Source organism: Carcharhinus amblyrhynchos, chromosome 2, assembly GCF_965287045.1.
Source record: "Carcharhinus amblyrhynchos chromosome 2, sCarAmb.v2.hapA, whole genome shotgun sequence".
NCBI lineage: Eukaryota > Metazoa > Chordata > Chondrichthyes > Carcharhiniformes > Carcharhinidae > Carcharhinus > Carcharhinus amblyrhynchos.
Window position 1 is genome coordinate 27,607,408 of NC_137325.1, and position 15,530 is coordinate 27,622,937.

The following is a 15,530-nucleotide window of genomic DNA, read 5'->3' on the forward strand; positions in this document are numbered from 1 at the left end:
TGCAAGAGTATGTACTGTGTACCTGGTGGATAGTGTTCTCACATGAGATGATGTCATCCGTGTCAATGATCCGGCATGTCTTGCAGAGGTTGCTGTGGCAGGGTTGTGTGATGTTGTGATCACTGTTCTCCTGAAGGCTGGGTAGTTTGCTGCGAACAACGGTCTGTTTTGAGTTTGTGCGGTTGTTTGAAGGCAAGAAGTGGGGGTGTGGGGATGGCCCTGGCAAGATATTCGCTTTCATCAACAATGATGTGTTGAAGACTCCGGAGAAGACGTCATTACTTTCCCGGAGTGGAGAAGCTCTGGACGACGAAGGGTACTCTGTCCACCGTGTCCCGTGTTTGTCTTCTGAGGAGGTCGGTGCGGTTTTTCGCTGTGGCATGTCAGAACTGTCGATCGATGAGTGGAGCGGCATATCCTGTCCTTATGAGGGCATCTTTCAGAGTCTGGAGGTGTCTGTCATGATCCTCCTCATCTGGGCTGATCCTGTGTATATGGAGGGCTTGTCTGTAGGGGATGGCTTCTTTAACATGTTTAGGGTGGAAGCTGGAGAAGTGGAGCATCGTGAGGTTATCTATGGGCTTGCGGTACAGTGAGGTGCTAAGGTGACCGTCCTTGATGGAGATGCATGTGTCCAAGAATGCCATCGATTCCGGAGAATAGTTCATGGTGAGTCTGATGGTGGGATGGAACTTGTTGATGTCACCATATAGTTGTTTCAGTGATTGTTCAGCATGAGTCCAAAGGAAGAAAATATCATCGATGTATCTAGTGTATAGCATCAGTTGAAGGTCCAGTGCGGTGAAGAAGTCTTGTTCGAGCCTGTGCATGAAGATGTTGGCACATTGAGGTGCGAATTTGGTCCCCATCGCTGTTCCCTGTGTCTGGATGAAAAACTGGTTGAAGGTGAAGACATTGTGGTCCAGGATGAAGCGGATGAGTTGTAAAATTGCATCTGGAAACTGGCAGTTGTTGGCGTTGAGTACTGAGGCAGATGCAGCAATGCCATCGCTGTGGGGGACGTTGGTGTAGAGTGTCGAGACATCCATTGTGACAAGGAGTGCTCCTGGTTTGACTGCTCCATGTGTGCTGAGTTTCCGTAGGAATTCTGTAGTGTCGCGACAAAAGCTGGGGTTTCTTTGTACAGTGGGTTTCAGGATGCCCTCGATGTAGCTGGACTTCCTTTGGACTCATGGTGAACGGAGTTTCCGAAAGCTTGTGGGAATACTATCAAATAAACTGATTGGACTTTAACCTGGTGTTGTGAGACTTCTTATTGTGATTACCCAACGCCGGCACCTCTACATCATGACTCCAGAGCCACAGCAATGTGGTTGACTCTCAGTTGCCCTCAAAGGGCAACTTGAGATGGGCAATAAATGCTGGACAGCAAGCGATGCCCATGCTCTATGAATGAATAAAAAAAGTCAACCTGGTACCCGATCAGTATCAGATTCCAGAAGAACTTCAGCAATTAAACCCTGAGGTTTCACAGTCAATGCTTTTGTTTTTGCTTAATTTGTTGAAACTTTTGTTGAACACAGCTCAATGTGCATGTACATAATTAACAGCATGTACATAATTAACAGTGGTGGCAGAGAACAATGTCATAATGTAATATCGGAGAATACATGCTGGGGTGATATATAAGAGGGTATCTATCTCGGGGGAGGTGGTTGTGTAGTGGTATTGTTACTGATGCCTTGAGTAATGCTCTGCACCGGTTCAAATCCCATCGTGACAGATGGTGGAATTTGAATTCAATAAAAATATGGAATGTAAAGTCTAATGTTAACCATTAAATCATTGCTGATTGTTGTAAAAACCCATTTGGTTCACTATTTTCCTTTAGGGAAGGAAATCTACCATCCCTACCTGGTCTGGCCTACATATGACTCCAGATCCACAGCAATGTGGTTGACTCTTAAATGCCCTCTAAAATGGCCTACAAGCTGCTCAGTTGAAGGGCATTTAGGGATGGGCAATAATTAAATAAATAAATGAACAAATAAACAAAAAAAAAATTGCTCATGAAGCTGCACACCACCAAAGAGTCTACTCCTTCCAGAGTCTGTGGGTTTAGGGGAATTTGGGAGAAGAAGGCAGAAACGGTGAAGAAAACAGGCAGGGTAAAGGTATAAACGATTGCAGTTTGTGCTGCTGGTGGGATAGCCATGTTTGGAGGTTGTACAGATTAAAGAATTGCCCTTTAATTCTGTAGTTCCATTTCCAACATGCACTGCCCTTGACTGTAGGATCATGGAATTAAATCTTGCATTCTTTATGTTTGGTTATAGCCCAAAGTCATCCTCTTTTTGGAATTAAAATTTCATGATTTAACCTTCCTCAAAATCCACTCATTTTCAACAGATTCCATTTCTGTATTTGGCTGTTGATGAAGTTATTCCTGCTTTTTTCTTCATTCCATGTTGGTACTCTAAAGGACACAGGCATAACCGTGAGAGATATGTACTTCCTTATGGCTGTGCCTATGGGTTCAGTCAGAGATGAGTTGAGATGAGGGGGAAGTGCTGTGTTTTTTCTCACATTTGTTTTTTGGCATTGGTTCTTTCCCATTTACTTTCTACCCCAGGATCTGGAATTGGCTGTGATATTCCTATGTATACCTGGCTGATATGCAACTTTGCAATGTCAGTAGTGAACATACTAAACAACAGAAGCAGTGTGTGATAGGCAGAGCAAGTGATCGCACAACCAATGGATCAGGTCAAAGCTTTGGTGGTGAACAATTGAACAACAATCCTGAAGACTAGGTTCCAAAAACATCCCCAACCTCAATGTTGGGGTACCCAAGTCAGTGCCAAAGACAAGGCAAAAGCATTTGGAAAGACCTTCAGACAGGACTGCCAAGTGGATGATCCATCTGTACCTCCTCCTGATGCCCTCAGCATTGTAAATGCCAGTCTTCAGATAATGTAATTAATTTTGTTACAAAAAATGGCTAAAGGCATTGGATAAGGCAAAGAATATGCACTATTGCAACATCCCAGTAGTACCAAAACATGTAACCTGAATAAGACTCGTTCCTAGATAATCTGTTCCAGTAGTGCTACAACACAGATGATGTGGAAAATTGCCCGGGCATGTCTTGTCCACACAAAGCAGGATAAATCAAATCTGCCCAATTTTTATCCCATTAGTCTACTCTGAATCATCAGCAAAATGATGTAAGGTGCCATTGACAGTGCTACCAAACGACACATACACAGCAATATCCTGCTGTCCAGTGCTCAGACTAGGTTCTTCCAGGGTCATTCCTCCCTAGACCACACTACAAAATTGGTCCAAACATGGAAAACAGCTGCATTCCAGAGAGGTAGCGTTTGACTAAATGTGGCATTAAACAGTTTATTTATTACAAGTAGGCTTACACTAGCACTGCAATGAAGTTACTGTGAAAATCCCCTAGTCGCCACACTCTGGCGCCTGCTCAGGTACACTGAAGAAGAATGTAGCATGGCCAATGCACCTAACCAGCATGTCTTTTGGACTGCAGGAGGAAACTGGAGCACCCAGAGGAAATCCACACAGACATGTGGAGAACGTGCAGACTCCGCATAGACAATGACCCAAGCCGGGAATTGAACCTGGGCTCCTGGTGCTGTGAGGCAGCAGTGTTAACCATCCTCTGAGTGAAATCAGTGGGAATCAGGGGGGAAATTTTCCATTGGCTGGAGTCATACCTAGTACAAAGGAAGATGGTTGTGGTTGTTGGAGGTAGACCGTTTCACCTTCAGCTCATCACTGCAGGATTTCTCAAGGTAGTATTCGTGGCCTAACCATCCTCAGCAGATTCATTAATGACCTTTCCCCCCTGCCACCACTACCACCACACCCGCCTCCCCCCCGCCCCACACACACACACAAAGTCAAAAGTAGATTTGTTTGTTGATGGTTGCACAGTACTCAGTGCCATTTGCAGCTCCTTAGATACTGAAACTGTCTATGCCTATGTGCAGGAGAACCTGGACAACATTCAGGTTTGGGTTTACCAGTGACAAGTTTCATTTGTGTGTTATAAATGCCAGGCAATGACCACCTCCAAAAGAGAGAACCTGAACAATCCTCCCTTAACATCCAATGGCATTGCCATCACTGAATCTCCCACTATCAACATCCTAGGAGTTACCATTGACCAGAAACTGGCTTGGGCTAGCCATGTAAATATAGAAGCTACAAGACCAGGTCAGAGACTGGGAATTCTGAAGTGAGTAATTTAGCTCCTGACTCCTCAAAGCCTGTCCACTATTTATAATTCACAAGGCAGGTTTGTGATGGAATACTCTCCAATCGACCGGTTGGGTGCAACTCCAAAATATTTAAAGCTTGACACCATCCAGGGCTAAGCAACCTGCTTGATCGACTGCACATCTACCACCTCAAACATTTATTCCCTCCTTCACCAGCGCACAGTGGCAGCAGTGTGCACAATATTCAGTTTATACTGCAGCAACTTGCAAGGATCCTTCCACAGTTCATTCCAAACCCATGAGGTCTGCAGAAAAATGGGATCACCATCACCTGCAGATTCCCCTCCAAATCACACACATTCATAATCCTGACTTGGAGCTATATTACCACCCTTTCACTGTCACTGCATGAACATGCAGGAACCCCCTCCCAAACAGTGGAAGTACCAAGGCCACATGGACTCCAGTGGTTCAAGAGGGTAGTTAGGGTTGGGCAATAAATGCTAGTTTGTCAATGACACTTTTGTGTCTCATGAATGGGAATGGTAGGTTAGCAGTGCTATCTCGCAGTGTCAGGGACCTGGGTTCGATTCCTGCCTTGGGTCACTGTCTGTGTGGAGTTTGCACATTCTCCCAGTGTCTGAGTGGGTTTCCTCCAGGTGCTCCGGTTTTCTTCCACAGTCTGAAAGACGTGCTGGTTAGGTGCATTGGCCATGTGAATTCTCCCTCAGTGTACCCAAACAGGCGCCAGAGTGTGACGACTCAGGGATTTTCATAGTAACTTTAAGCCTACTTGTGACGAATAAATGAAATTTTAAACTTGAATCAATTAAAAAAAATGAAAATGCTTCTGAGATTCCTCTCCCAACTGATTTGAAGGAGACTTCAACCATTTTGTTGGCACCTATTGCTTTTCATTTTTCCTGGAAGATGTCCATTTCCTCTGTAGTCCACCATCATTTGCAGCCATGTGAGATGGTAGTCCAAGAACCCCTGATATCACAATGACTTGCCATTCCATTGAGAGCTACTTCATTTAAAGAATTTTTGCCTGGCTAAGGGAAAGAAGGTAAGAAGTCTCACAACACCAGGTTAGAGTCCAACCAGTTTATTTGATAGTAATCCCACAAGCTTTCAGAAACGGTGTTGTTTCGTCAGGTATGTGAAAGATGGGGAAAGAAAAACAGCTTTCAATGATTATGTTTCATTAAAACAAGTCTTTCAGGCTCCCATCCCAGCAAATTAAAAACGCAATGTGGAGATGTTGGGACAACATGTATTTGACGTGTTCTCATTTGTTTAAGGATCAAAGGTGGATTCTCCCAAAAAAAAATTCGAAGTGTCAAATTGACATAAACACTGGAGTAAATCCCACTGCTTTTTCCAGCGGGATTTTCAAACTGAATCACCCACACTCTATGCATCACAGAGTGCCCTGGCATGAATCTCGTTAAAAATCTGGAGGTGGGGCTTATTCCCGCTGGAGAGGCCTGGCTGCATAGCGCTGAGTGTGCTACTGTACATGCACCGATCTGTCAGCACTGAGATCGGTAGCCCTGCACTGCTGACATCCTAATCGCTAGGCAGCCCTGTGAACGTGCATCGCTCTGCGCCTGGCACCGCACCCCCCCACCCCCCCAACACTCTGATCACTGGCCTCATGGACGTGACTGAGCTAGCCCCGATGCCCCCCACAGCGCCCCTCCCTCCCCACCCTCCCCCACATCCCGCAGTCCCTCCCGCACCACCCCAATCCGGCAGGCAGACCCCACCTTGACGGCCAGCCCCGATCAGCCCTTCCCTTCCTCTGTCGCTCATCCAAAGTGCAGAATAGCAGTGAGATCCCCCCCACACCCACCCCCATCAAATCCCCCCAGAGTTCCCTACCCTCCAAAAGGACCCGCCCCATCTGGCCCCACCCCCTTGGAACAGCCTCATGCCTGGTGGGCGGTGCCAAGATGCCCCCTGGACATTGCCACTTTGCCCGTTGGGCAGTATCAGGGGGCCAGGCTGGCACTAGCAGGCTGGCAATGCCCAGGGGGTCCTTACCCCGGCCTCCTGCGGGGACTCCGTGGCCCCCCCCCCCCCCCCCCCCCACCCCCCTTCACTCCAGTGGGGTCAAGCCATCAGCTCCCTGTTAGTGGGGAGCTGTTGTAAAACCTGCTGGAGTGAAACACTCCTAGTGTGGGGTGGCGGCGGGGGGGATGCGGGGTGGAGACTAATGATCCTGGAGACTCCAGTCCCAGGTCGCTAATTACATTGAAATTAGAATTTGAATATTTAAAGCAGCTCTGTGCTGATTTCTAGCAAGGAGCTGACAACACCGGAATCTGGTGGCCGGAGAAATGCGGAGATTATGGCGCCCTGCGGGAAGCCCACTACATGGCCCCCACTTATGTCTCCTGACCTGCTGACACCCCCAAATTATGCAAGATTTTTCTTTAAAATCTTGGTACACCAAAGGGCTGCAGGCAGAAACTCACATCGGCCAATCCACAGACAATTGTTCTCAGCCTTCTTGTTCTGTCCCGAGTGTTTTGAGAGATCAGCAATTTATTCGTAGACTCTTTGAAATCAGGTATCATGGTGGCACAGTGCTTAGCACTGTTGCCTCACAGCAGCAGGGACCTAAGTTCAATTCTGGCCTTGCCTGATAATCTGGAGTTTGCAATTTCTCCCTGCGTCTGCAGGGGTTTCCTCCGGGTGCTCCGGTTTCGTCCCACAGTCAAAGATGTGTGGGTCACATTGATTGGCCGTGCTGAATTGACCCCCGTGTAAAGGGGATTAGCAGGGCAAATGAGAGTTACAGGAATAGGGCCCGGATGGGATTCTGGTTGATCTCACCTCCTTCTGATTCTACGATAGGTTAGGTTGATTGGCCATACTAAATTGCCCCTTAGTGTCAGGGGTTACAGGGATAGGACCTGGGTGGGAATGTTGTCAGTGCAGACCCGATGGACGGAATGGGCTCCTTCTGCTCTGTTAGGATTCTATGATTCGATTCTATGATTCTAAAGCAATGGGATTGTCATCCAATGGCTACTATGTCCATGATTTTCATTCGGAAGCAATGTCAAATAGTGATATCAGGCTGGTGCTGTGATCGTTACTGGTTGGATTAGTTTGATGGCGTATTTTTCCAGATGACTCCCACATCCTTGCCCCATAGAATTTCCCTTTAATAACTGACAATTGAGTCCTTTCTGGAAGATGAGATTCTGAGTCAGGTATCTGGAATTTGTCTCCAGCTTGAGCACTTCTTTCAATAAAATGTTTTCCTTATATAAATTACTTCAAATGTTGCTGGACTGGTTATCACTTGCTCGTGTGAAGTTTATACATTGGATATCTTGGCTTTACTGGAGCAGAGGTTGCAGTTCCTGCCTTACACCACAGGTAGCCACTGTTGTACCATTGTTCAGTCTCCGGCACCAGTTTTAATGCCATTTTCACTTTATTTTCCCCACAGAAGGCTGCGTGTTTAAAGCTTTTGAGGAAAGGACAGAGACCATGGGTGCAGTAGAAGTCCAAGAAGATAATCAAACGCAGGTGGAGCTGCCGATTGATCAGGTTGGCATGAATGCAGACTTAACGTCATACATGTTTGGGTGATGTACTGTTGATTAAGAACAAAAGAAAAAGTTGCCTTTACGAGCATTCTTCAACTCTTCACTTTATACTTTTTGGTACGTGCAGTCTCTGTTGTAATCTTGGAAGCCCAGCAGCCAATTGATTCCTACAAACAGCGATGTGATAATGATTATTGGGTCAGTGTTCATAATGTTGATTGAGGGATAAACACCAGAAGACCATAAGATATAGAGCAGAACTAGGCCATTCGGCCCATTGGCTCTGCTGCGCCATTCGATCATGGCTGATAAGTTTTTCAACCCCATTCTCCCACCTTTTCTCTGTAACCTTTGATCCCCTTATTAATCAAGAACCTATCTATCTCTGTCTGAAATACACACAATGACCTGGCCTCCACAGCCTTCTGTGGTTTTGAATTCCACAGATTCACCGCCCTCTGGCTGGAGAAATTCCTCCTCATCTGGGTTCTAAAGGATCATCCCTCAACTCTGAGACTGTGCCCTTGGATCCAAGCCTCACATGAGGAAATGCTCTTCTTCAACATAGCGATGAGGGATCTTTCTACATTTTTTTGAGTGGGCAAACAGGGTCTTTGTTTAATATCTCATCTGTAATACAGTGGGTGGAAACCTGTGCCCTCCCTATGAGCTTAATGGGTGGGAGGGTGAAGGGTAGGTCACCTCAGCCTTCCTGCCTTTGCCCTGATTATGTCTGTGGCATGACTTGTACACTTAAGGGCCTTCCCGCCCTGCCATTACTTGAGGCCATTAAGTAGGCAAGTAATGCCCACTTCAGGACCTCATCCAGCCTCTGATATTAGAAAGAAAAACAAAGAACATCCCAGCACGGGAAACAGGCCCTTCGGCCCAACGAGCCCGCGCCGCCGCATCTTCCCACACCTACCCTGCCCTGTGTGTATGTGAGTGGAACCCCTAATGTAGCCAGACAGCAGCAGTAGCCAGTAGCAGACAGGGATCTCGCCACATGAAGAACATAGCAAGCAAAGTCATGTGGGGCTTCTTGCGGACACTTGATGGAACAGGGCGGACTGGGTGGGTCCCTTGTTCTAACGCATTCAGTGCCTGATTGAGGAACCCAGCCTTGAGAAGTTTTTTTTGGGGGGTGGGGGTGATGGTAGGTGTTGCTGCTGAGAGACACTCTCTACTGTTGCTGTTGAATCCCCTCACCACATCCCTCCTTTATGACTCCCTACATCACCGCACCCCCACCCCCACCATTCCTAGGCCTTGGGTGGGTAACGTACTGACAGAAACCACTGCAACCCTGGTGGCGAAGTTGCTTAATAAACCTTGCACCGTCTCTTTGGCTGGCAGCTCATGGTGGGCAGTACTTCCATCCTCAGGATCAGTGATCCTGGGATGGAGAGAGGGAGGCATTGCTGGACTGTCAAGTGCCAGATTGACAGAGAATGTGGCAGGTTTTCCCTTAAAGGAGTTGACCTGCTCTTGTCGGCTCTCCAGCCAGTGACGACCCACCACCACCGCTGGCCTCGCCTCCACAACATCCCAGCATCTCAGAAAGTGCATCGCTCCACTGGAGAATCAGTGTACATATTGTACTCAAGTCCTTCGAATCTGATGCAGAGTGGCGAATATGCAGTGTTACCATCCCCACACAGTAACCACTCTCTCAATTCAAAGTAACCCAAGTCAGAGTGTAGTGGCGGACAGGTGTTTTTCTGGTTGGAGGTCTGTGACTAGTGGTGTTACAGGGGGAACAGTGATCAAAAGACCATACAATATAGGAGCAGAATCAGGCCATTCGGCCCATCAAGTCTGTTTTGCCATTCAATCATGGCTGATAAGTTCTCAACCCCATTCTCTTGCTTTTTTCCCCTAATCTTTGATCCCCTTACCAATCAAGAACCTATCTATCTCTATCTTAAGTACACTCAATGACCTGGTCACATTTTGTGACAATAAATTCCATAGTTTCATCACCCTCTGGCTGAAGAAATTCCTCTTCATCTCAGTTCTAAAGGATCGCCCCTTTATTCTGAGGCTGCGCCTCGGATCCTAGTCTCTCCTACTAATGGAAACATCTTCCCACGTCCACTCTATCCAGATCTTTCATTATTCTGTAAGTTTCAATGTGATCCTTATTGGGACTTTTGCTGTTTGTGATCTATATAAATGAGTTAAATGAAAATGTAAATGAGTGGGTTAGTAAGTTTGTAGATAACACAAAGATAGGTAGAATTGTGGATAATATTGAAGATTGTCAAAGGATGCAGCAGGCCATAGATCAGTTGCAGATATGGGTGGAGAAATGGCAGATAGAGTTTAGTCTAGGCAAGTGTAATGTGCTGCACCTTGGGAGATCAAATGTTAAGGGTAAGTATACAGTTAATGGCAGGACCCCGAACAACACTGCTGCATAGAAGGATCTTGGGGTTCAAGTCCATAGCTCCCTGAAAGTAGCCACAGAAGTAGATAGGGTGGTTAAGAAGGTGTATGGCATGCTTGCCTTTATTGGTAGGGGCATTGCGTCCAAAGAGTCAGGATGTCATATTGCAGCTTTATAAAAATTTGGTTAGGCTGCACTTAAGAGTTTTGCATTCAATTCTGGTTGCCACATTACAGGAAGGATGTGGGAGCTCTGGAGAGGGTACAGAGGAGGTTTATCGGGATGCTGCCTGGATTAGAGGATGAATATGCAAAAAATAGAGAGACATGGACCAAAAGCATGTTCGACACAACAGGGCCTGGCCTGTTCCTGCGCTGTACTGTTCTATGTTTTATGTTCTTTAATTTGAATTTAAATTTCAGCTTGCCATTAAGACCAGCACCAACTGGTCCCCACTGATGCGCTGTATTTATATTGGGGCTCATAGCTGTTATATCTTCTCACTCTCCATTTTCTCAGCTTTAAGCAGGGCTGAAGAGAGATTAGTGCTACCCCAAGTTACGCATTTCCATGTACATGTCTATTTTAAAAGTCAAGAAGAGACAATGGCTATTTTTCCCTTCATAAAGGCCGGAGCCTGGCCATACCTTTTCCTTCACATTTGGTGGCTTAATTTAGAACATAGAACATTACAGTGCAGAACAGGCCCTTCGGCCCACGATGTTGCGCCGACCAATTAAAAAAGCAATGACCCTCTAACCTAAACCAATCCCTTTCCATCCATAAACCTATCCACGGATCTCTTAAACGCCCCCAAACTAGGCGCATCTACAACTGCAGCAGGCAGGACATTCCAATCCCTCACCACCCTCTGGGTAAAGAACCTACCCCTGACATCCGTCCTATAACTACCACCCCTTAATTTAAAGCCATGCCCCCTCGTGCTAGCTTTCTCCATCCGAGGAAAAAGGCGATCACTGTCCACCCTATCTAAACCTCTAATCATCTTGTATGTTTCAATAAGGTCCCCTCTTAGCCGCCTTCTTTCTAACGAAAACAACCTCAAATTCCTCAGTCTCTCCTCATAGGACCTTCCCTCCATACCAGGCAACATCCTGGTAAACCTCCTCTGCACCCTCTCCAATGCCTCCACATCCTTCCTATAATGTGGGGACCAGAACTGCACACAATACTCCAAGTGCGGACGCACCAGAGTTTTGTACAGTTGCAACATGACATTGCGGCTCCTAAATTCAATCCCCCTACCAATAAATGCCAAGACACCGTATGCCTTCCTAACAACCTTATCTACTTGATTCCCAACTTTCAGGGATCTATGTACACATACACCTAGATCCCTCTGTTCATCAACACTATTCAGAGTCCTCCCGTTAGCCTTATACTCTACACACCTGTTATTCCTGCCAAAGTGAATTACCTCACACTTTTCCGCATTAAACTCCATCCGCCACCTCTTGGCCTAGCTCTGCAACTTGTCCAAGTCTCTCTGTAAACTATGACACCCCTCTTCACTATCTACCACTCTTCCGATTTTGGTGTCATCAGCAAATTTACTGATCCACCCAACTATACCCTCATCCAGATCATTTATAAAAATTACAAACAGCAGTGGCCCCAAAACAGATCCCTGAGGCACACCACTTGTAACTGAACTCCATGACGAATACTTACCATCAACCACCACCCTCTGTCTCCTATCTGCTAGCCAATTCCTGATCCAATTAACTAAATCACCCTCAATCCCATACATCTGCATTTTCTGCAGAAGCCTTCCATGGTGAACCTTATCAAATGCCTTACTAAAGTCCACATATACCACGTCAACTGCCTTACCTCCATCCACCTCTTTGGTCACTTTCTCAAAAAACTCAATAAGGTTAGTAAGGCACGACCTACCCTTCACAAAACCGTGCTGACTATCTCCAATCAATTCATTACTCTCTAAATAACTATAAATCCTATCCCTAATAATTTTTTCTAAAACTTTGCCCACAACAGAAGTAAGACTCACTGGTCTATAATTCCCGGGGAAGTCTCTGTTCCCCTTCTTAATCAATGAGACAACATTCGCTATCCTCCAATCTTCTGGCACTATACCTGTGACCAACGATGACCTGAAGATCAGAGCCAGAGGCTCTGCAGTCGCCTCTCTTGCCTCCCAGAGAATCCTAGGGTAAATCCTGTCCGGCCCAGGGGACTTATCTATTTTCAACCCCTCAAGAATATCTAGCACATCCTCCTTATCAACTGCAATACTGTCCAGTTTACAACCCTGTAACCCAGTGTTCTCCACAGCTACATTTACGTCTCCCTGCGTGAATACCGAAGAGAAATATTTTCTTCACTGAAGGAAAAGCTGATTTAATGCTGTGGAAATAATGGAAGATCCTTTAGTGCAAAGTGACTGATTCTCTCCAAGGAGTAGATGTTGCTTTGTGTGTACGCAATGGGAATTAAGTCTTTAGATGGGTGGTGTACCAAAGTTCTTAAGTTGAATCTTTTCCTTATGCTTAATAAGCTTTCAGTCAAAACAGTTGTGAAATTAGTTTTAACAACGTTGAAGGTGAACCTAATCCAGAAAATGCTGCTTCTCATTAGGGCAGGATTCTCTTATTTTGAGACTAATTGTGATGGTAGGTGGCTCCGGCAGTGCCTTTCCTGCTGGCCAGAGTATGGTGATCCCACGGCAGATTCTGTGCTTGTAACATCATTAATTATGCACAGTCGAGCTCCCCTCCAATTCTCCTGGCTGGCTGGCATCTGATTTGTTCACCTACCCTCAGCTGGCAGCTTCAAAGGTCCCAGCGTCATAATTAAGCACCAGTCCAGCACATTTGCATCACTGTCTCCAGCTGACCTGTCGTCATCAGACCGTGCAGGATGTCAGCATAGAACATAAGAACATAATAAATAGGAGCAGGAGTAGGCCATCTAGCCCCTCGAGCTTGCCCCGCCATTCAATAAGATCATGGCTGATCTGAGGTGGATCAGTTCCACTTTCCTGCCTGCTCCCCATAACCCTTAAATCCCTTGTCTATCAGAAATCTGTCTACTCGTGACTTAAACATATTCAACGAGGTAGCCTCCACCACTTCAATGGGCAGAGAATTCCAGAGATGCGCCACCGTCTGAGAGAAGAAGTTCCTCCTCAACTCTGTTCTAAACTGCCCCCCTTATTTTGAGGCTGTGCCCTCTAGTTCTGGTTTCCTTTCTAAGTGGAAAGAGTCTCTCCACCTCTACCCTATCTAGCCCCTTCATTATCTTGTAAGTCTCTACAAGATCCCCCCTCAGCCTTCTAAACTCCAACAAGTACTGGCCCAGTCTATTCAATCTCTCCTCATAAGCTAGCCCTCTCATCTCCAGAATCAGCCTGGTGAACCTTCTCTGTACTCCCTCCAAGACCAATATATCCTTTTGCAAATAAGGGGACCAAAACTGCACACAGTACTCCAGTTGCGGCCTTACCAATGCCTTGTACAATTGCAGCAAGACCTCCCTGCTTTTATATTCTATCCCCCTCACGATAAATGCTAACATTCTATTTGCCTTCTTGATCACCTGCTGCACCTACAGACTGAATTTTTGCGATTCGTGCACAAGGACCCCCAGGTCCCTCTGCACCGTAGCATGCTGCGACTTTTCACCATTTAAATAATACTCCATCCTACTATTACTTCTTCCAAAGTGGATAACTTCACATTTGCTAACGTTATACTCCATCTGCTAGGTCCTCGCCCACTCACTCAGCCTATCCAAATCTCTCTGCAGACTTTCCGTGTCTTCCATGCATTTCGCTTTTCCACTCAGAGGAAAAAGGTGAGCAGCCTCAAGAAGAAGTCTGTTCCTCAATTCAACCACATCCCCCCCTTGAGCCCATTTCCTGCGAGGCCCCTATGCCTCACTTGGACCTGTACCCACTACATCTGGAATGTTCATCCAACCCTTTCATGTAAATGATGTGGTTTCTCTTTGCCCCTCTTTGTTTGTGAACTTGTCGTGCAACTTTGTCGAGGCCCAACTTCCTCTCCTCGTTCTTCCCTGTCTTCCATTGTTTGTTATCCTCATCCAACCCCCTTGCCCTTCTGCCTGCCATCGTGAGCCCCATCTTTCCCCCACACTTCACACAGCTCTCCTTCCACACTGTCTCTCTCCCTCTACCACCCCCCAACCTCTGCAGTCTTCATCAGGCTATCACCCCCGACCTCACCTTGCACTCCATCCCTGGTCGAACCTCAGACTTTTGTTGTGGTGGCTGCATGAATCCCACAGCACAGTGCTGACCCGATAGACATTGGTGTGTGCCATCATGGGGGAAGGAGATGTCTGTACTACACAACCCCTGGCACAGTACTGAATCAAGACAGTGATACAGGAGGGTCCATGGGTCCATCAGCACGGTGCTGTTCATGAAGACCAGCTCAGCCTGAAGATAGAGGGCAGGAACTAGTCTCCCCTGGCAGAGTGGTAACCAACACAGCAAGAGCAGTGCAGCATTTGTCTTAAAGTCTGTAGCCAACTGAGGGTGTCTTGTGCATGCCAGCCTTTAGCAATCGGGTTTGACGCTGTTGTAATTTCGCACTGGCATGACGCAAGAATGGCCTGGCAGGATGTTGGTGGCAGCTGTTTTAATGAGCATTCATGAGATGCAAATAGCATTCACACCAACAGCCAGTGAGATGACCGACCCACCATCAACCTGCCATTGGGAGAATTGCAACATGATTTCACACCGATGGATTTCCCAATGTTTGGTTCCCGCTAGAGTCTCCGTGCCCACCTGGCACCAAATCCGCCATGGGTGGGTTGGGATAATTCCACCCTAGTTTTTTGGGAGAATTTGTTTATGAGAACACAATGAACCTGTCTAAATATTTATAAGGATTTTTTAAAAGTTTTTGCTGGGCTACTTCCACTGTGCTCTCCAGTATCAACACTGAACATTGGGCTTCCATGAACGTGGTGCCCACCTCTGCCCAGGCCTATTGAGATGCTTTAATATCTGACACAAACTCCCCATTGTATTGATTTGAATTTTCCTATTTCCTGCACAGACTATCATCATCTTGTGATTGCCAATACAGCCCCAGTTTTGCACCAGTTACAGCTCAGTAAAACTGGGTCAGAATCAATGGAAACAAAGATCGGGATGGGTATAAAACTAGCCACTGCCACCTGTTTTACACCCTGACACAAAGTCAAATTTACCTTTTGAGGTTGATTCCAACTCCAGTTCTCTTCCCGCACTTTGTGGTGCACTAAGACACACTTTCGGCTGTTTCCATAGCTAGCAATTCCTGGAATGAGTTTATTGCCGCAGCTTAAAGCCTGATGGGTGCCATT

General features: G+C 46.5%; 1 protein-coding gene across 2 annotated transcripts in view; it reads left to right on the forward strand.

The window, feature by feature from the left end:
• Window positions 1–15,530, forward strand: part of LOC145353301 (uncharacterized) — a 183,282-nt gene that overhangs the window by 130,292 nt on the left and 37,460 nt on the right. For both annotated transcript variants that reach the window (XM_080203929.1, XM_080203938.1), the window contains exon 8: window positions 7,681–7,781. In XM_080203929.1, coding sequence (XP_080060055.1) covers window positions 7,681–7,781 — 101 coding nt within the window. The remainder of the gene's footprint in view (window positions 1–7,680; window positions 7,782–15,530) is intronic.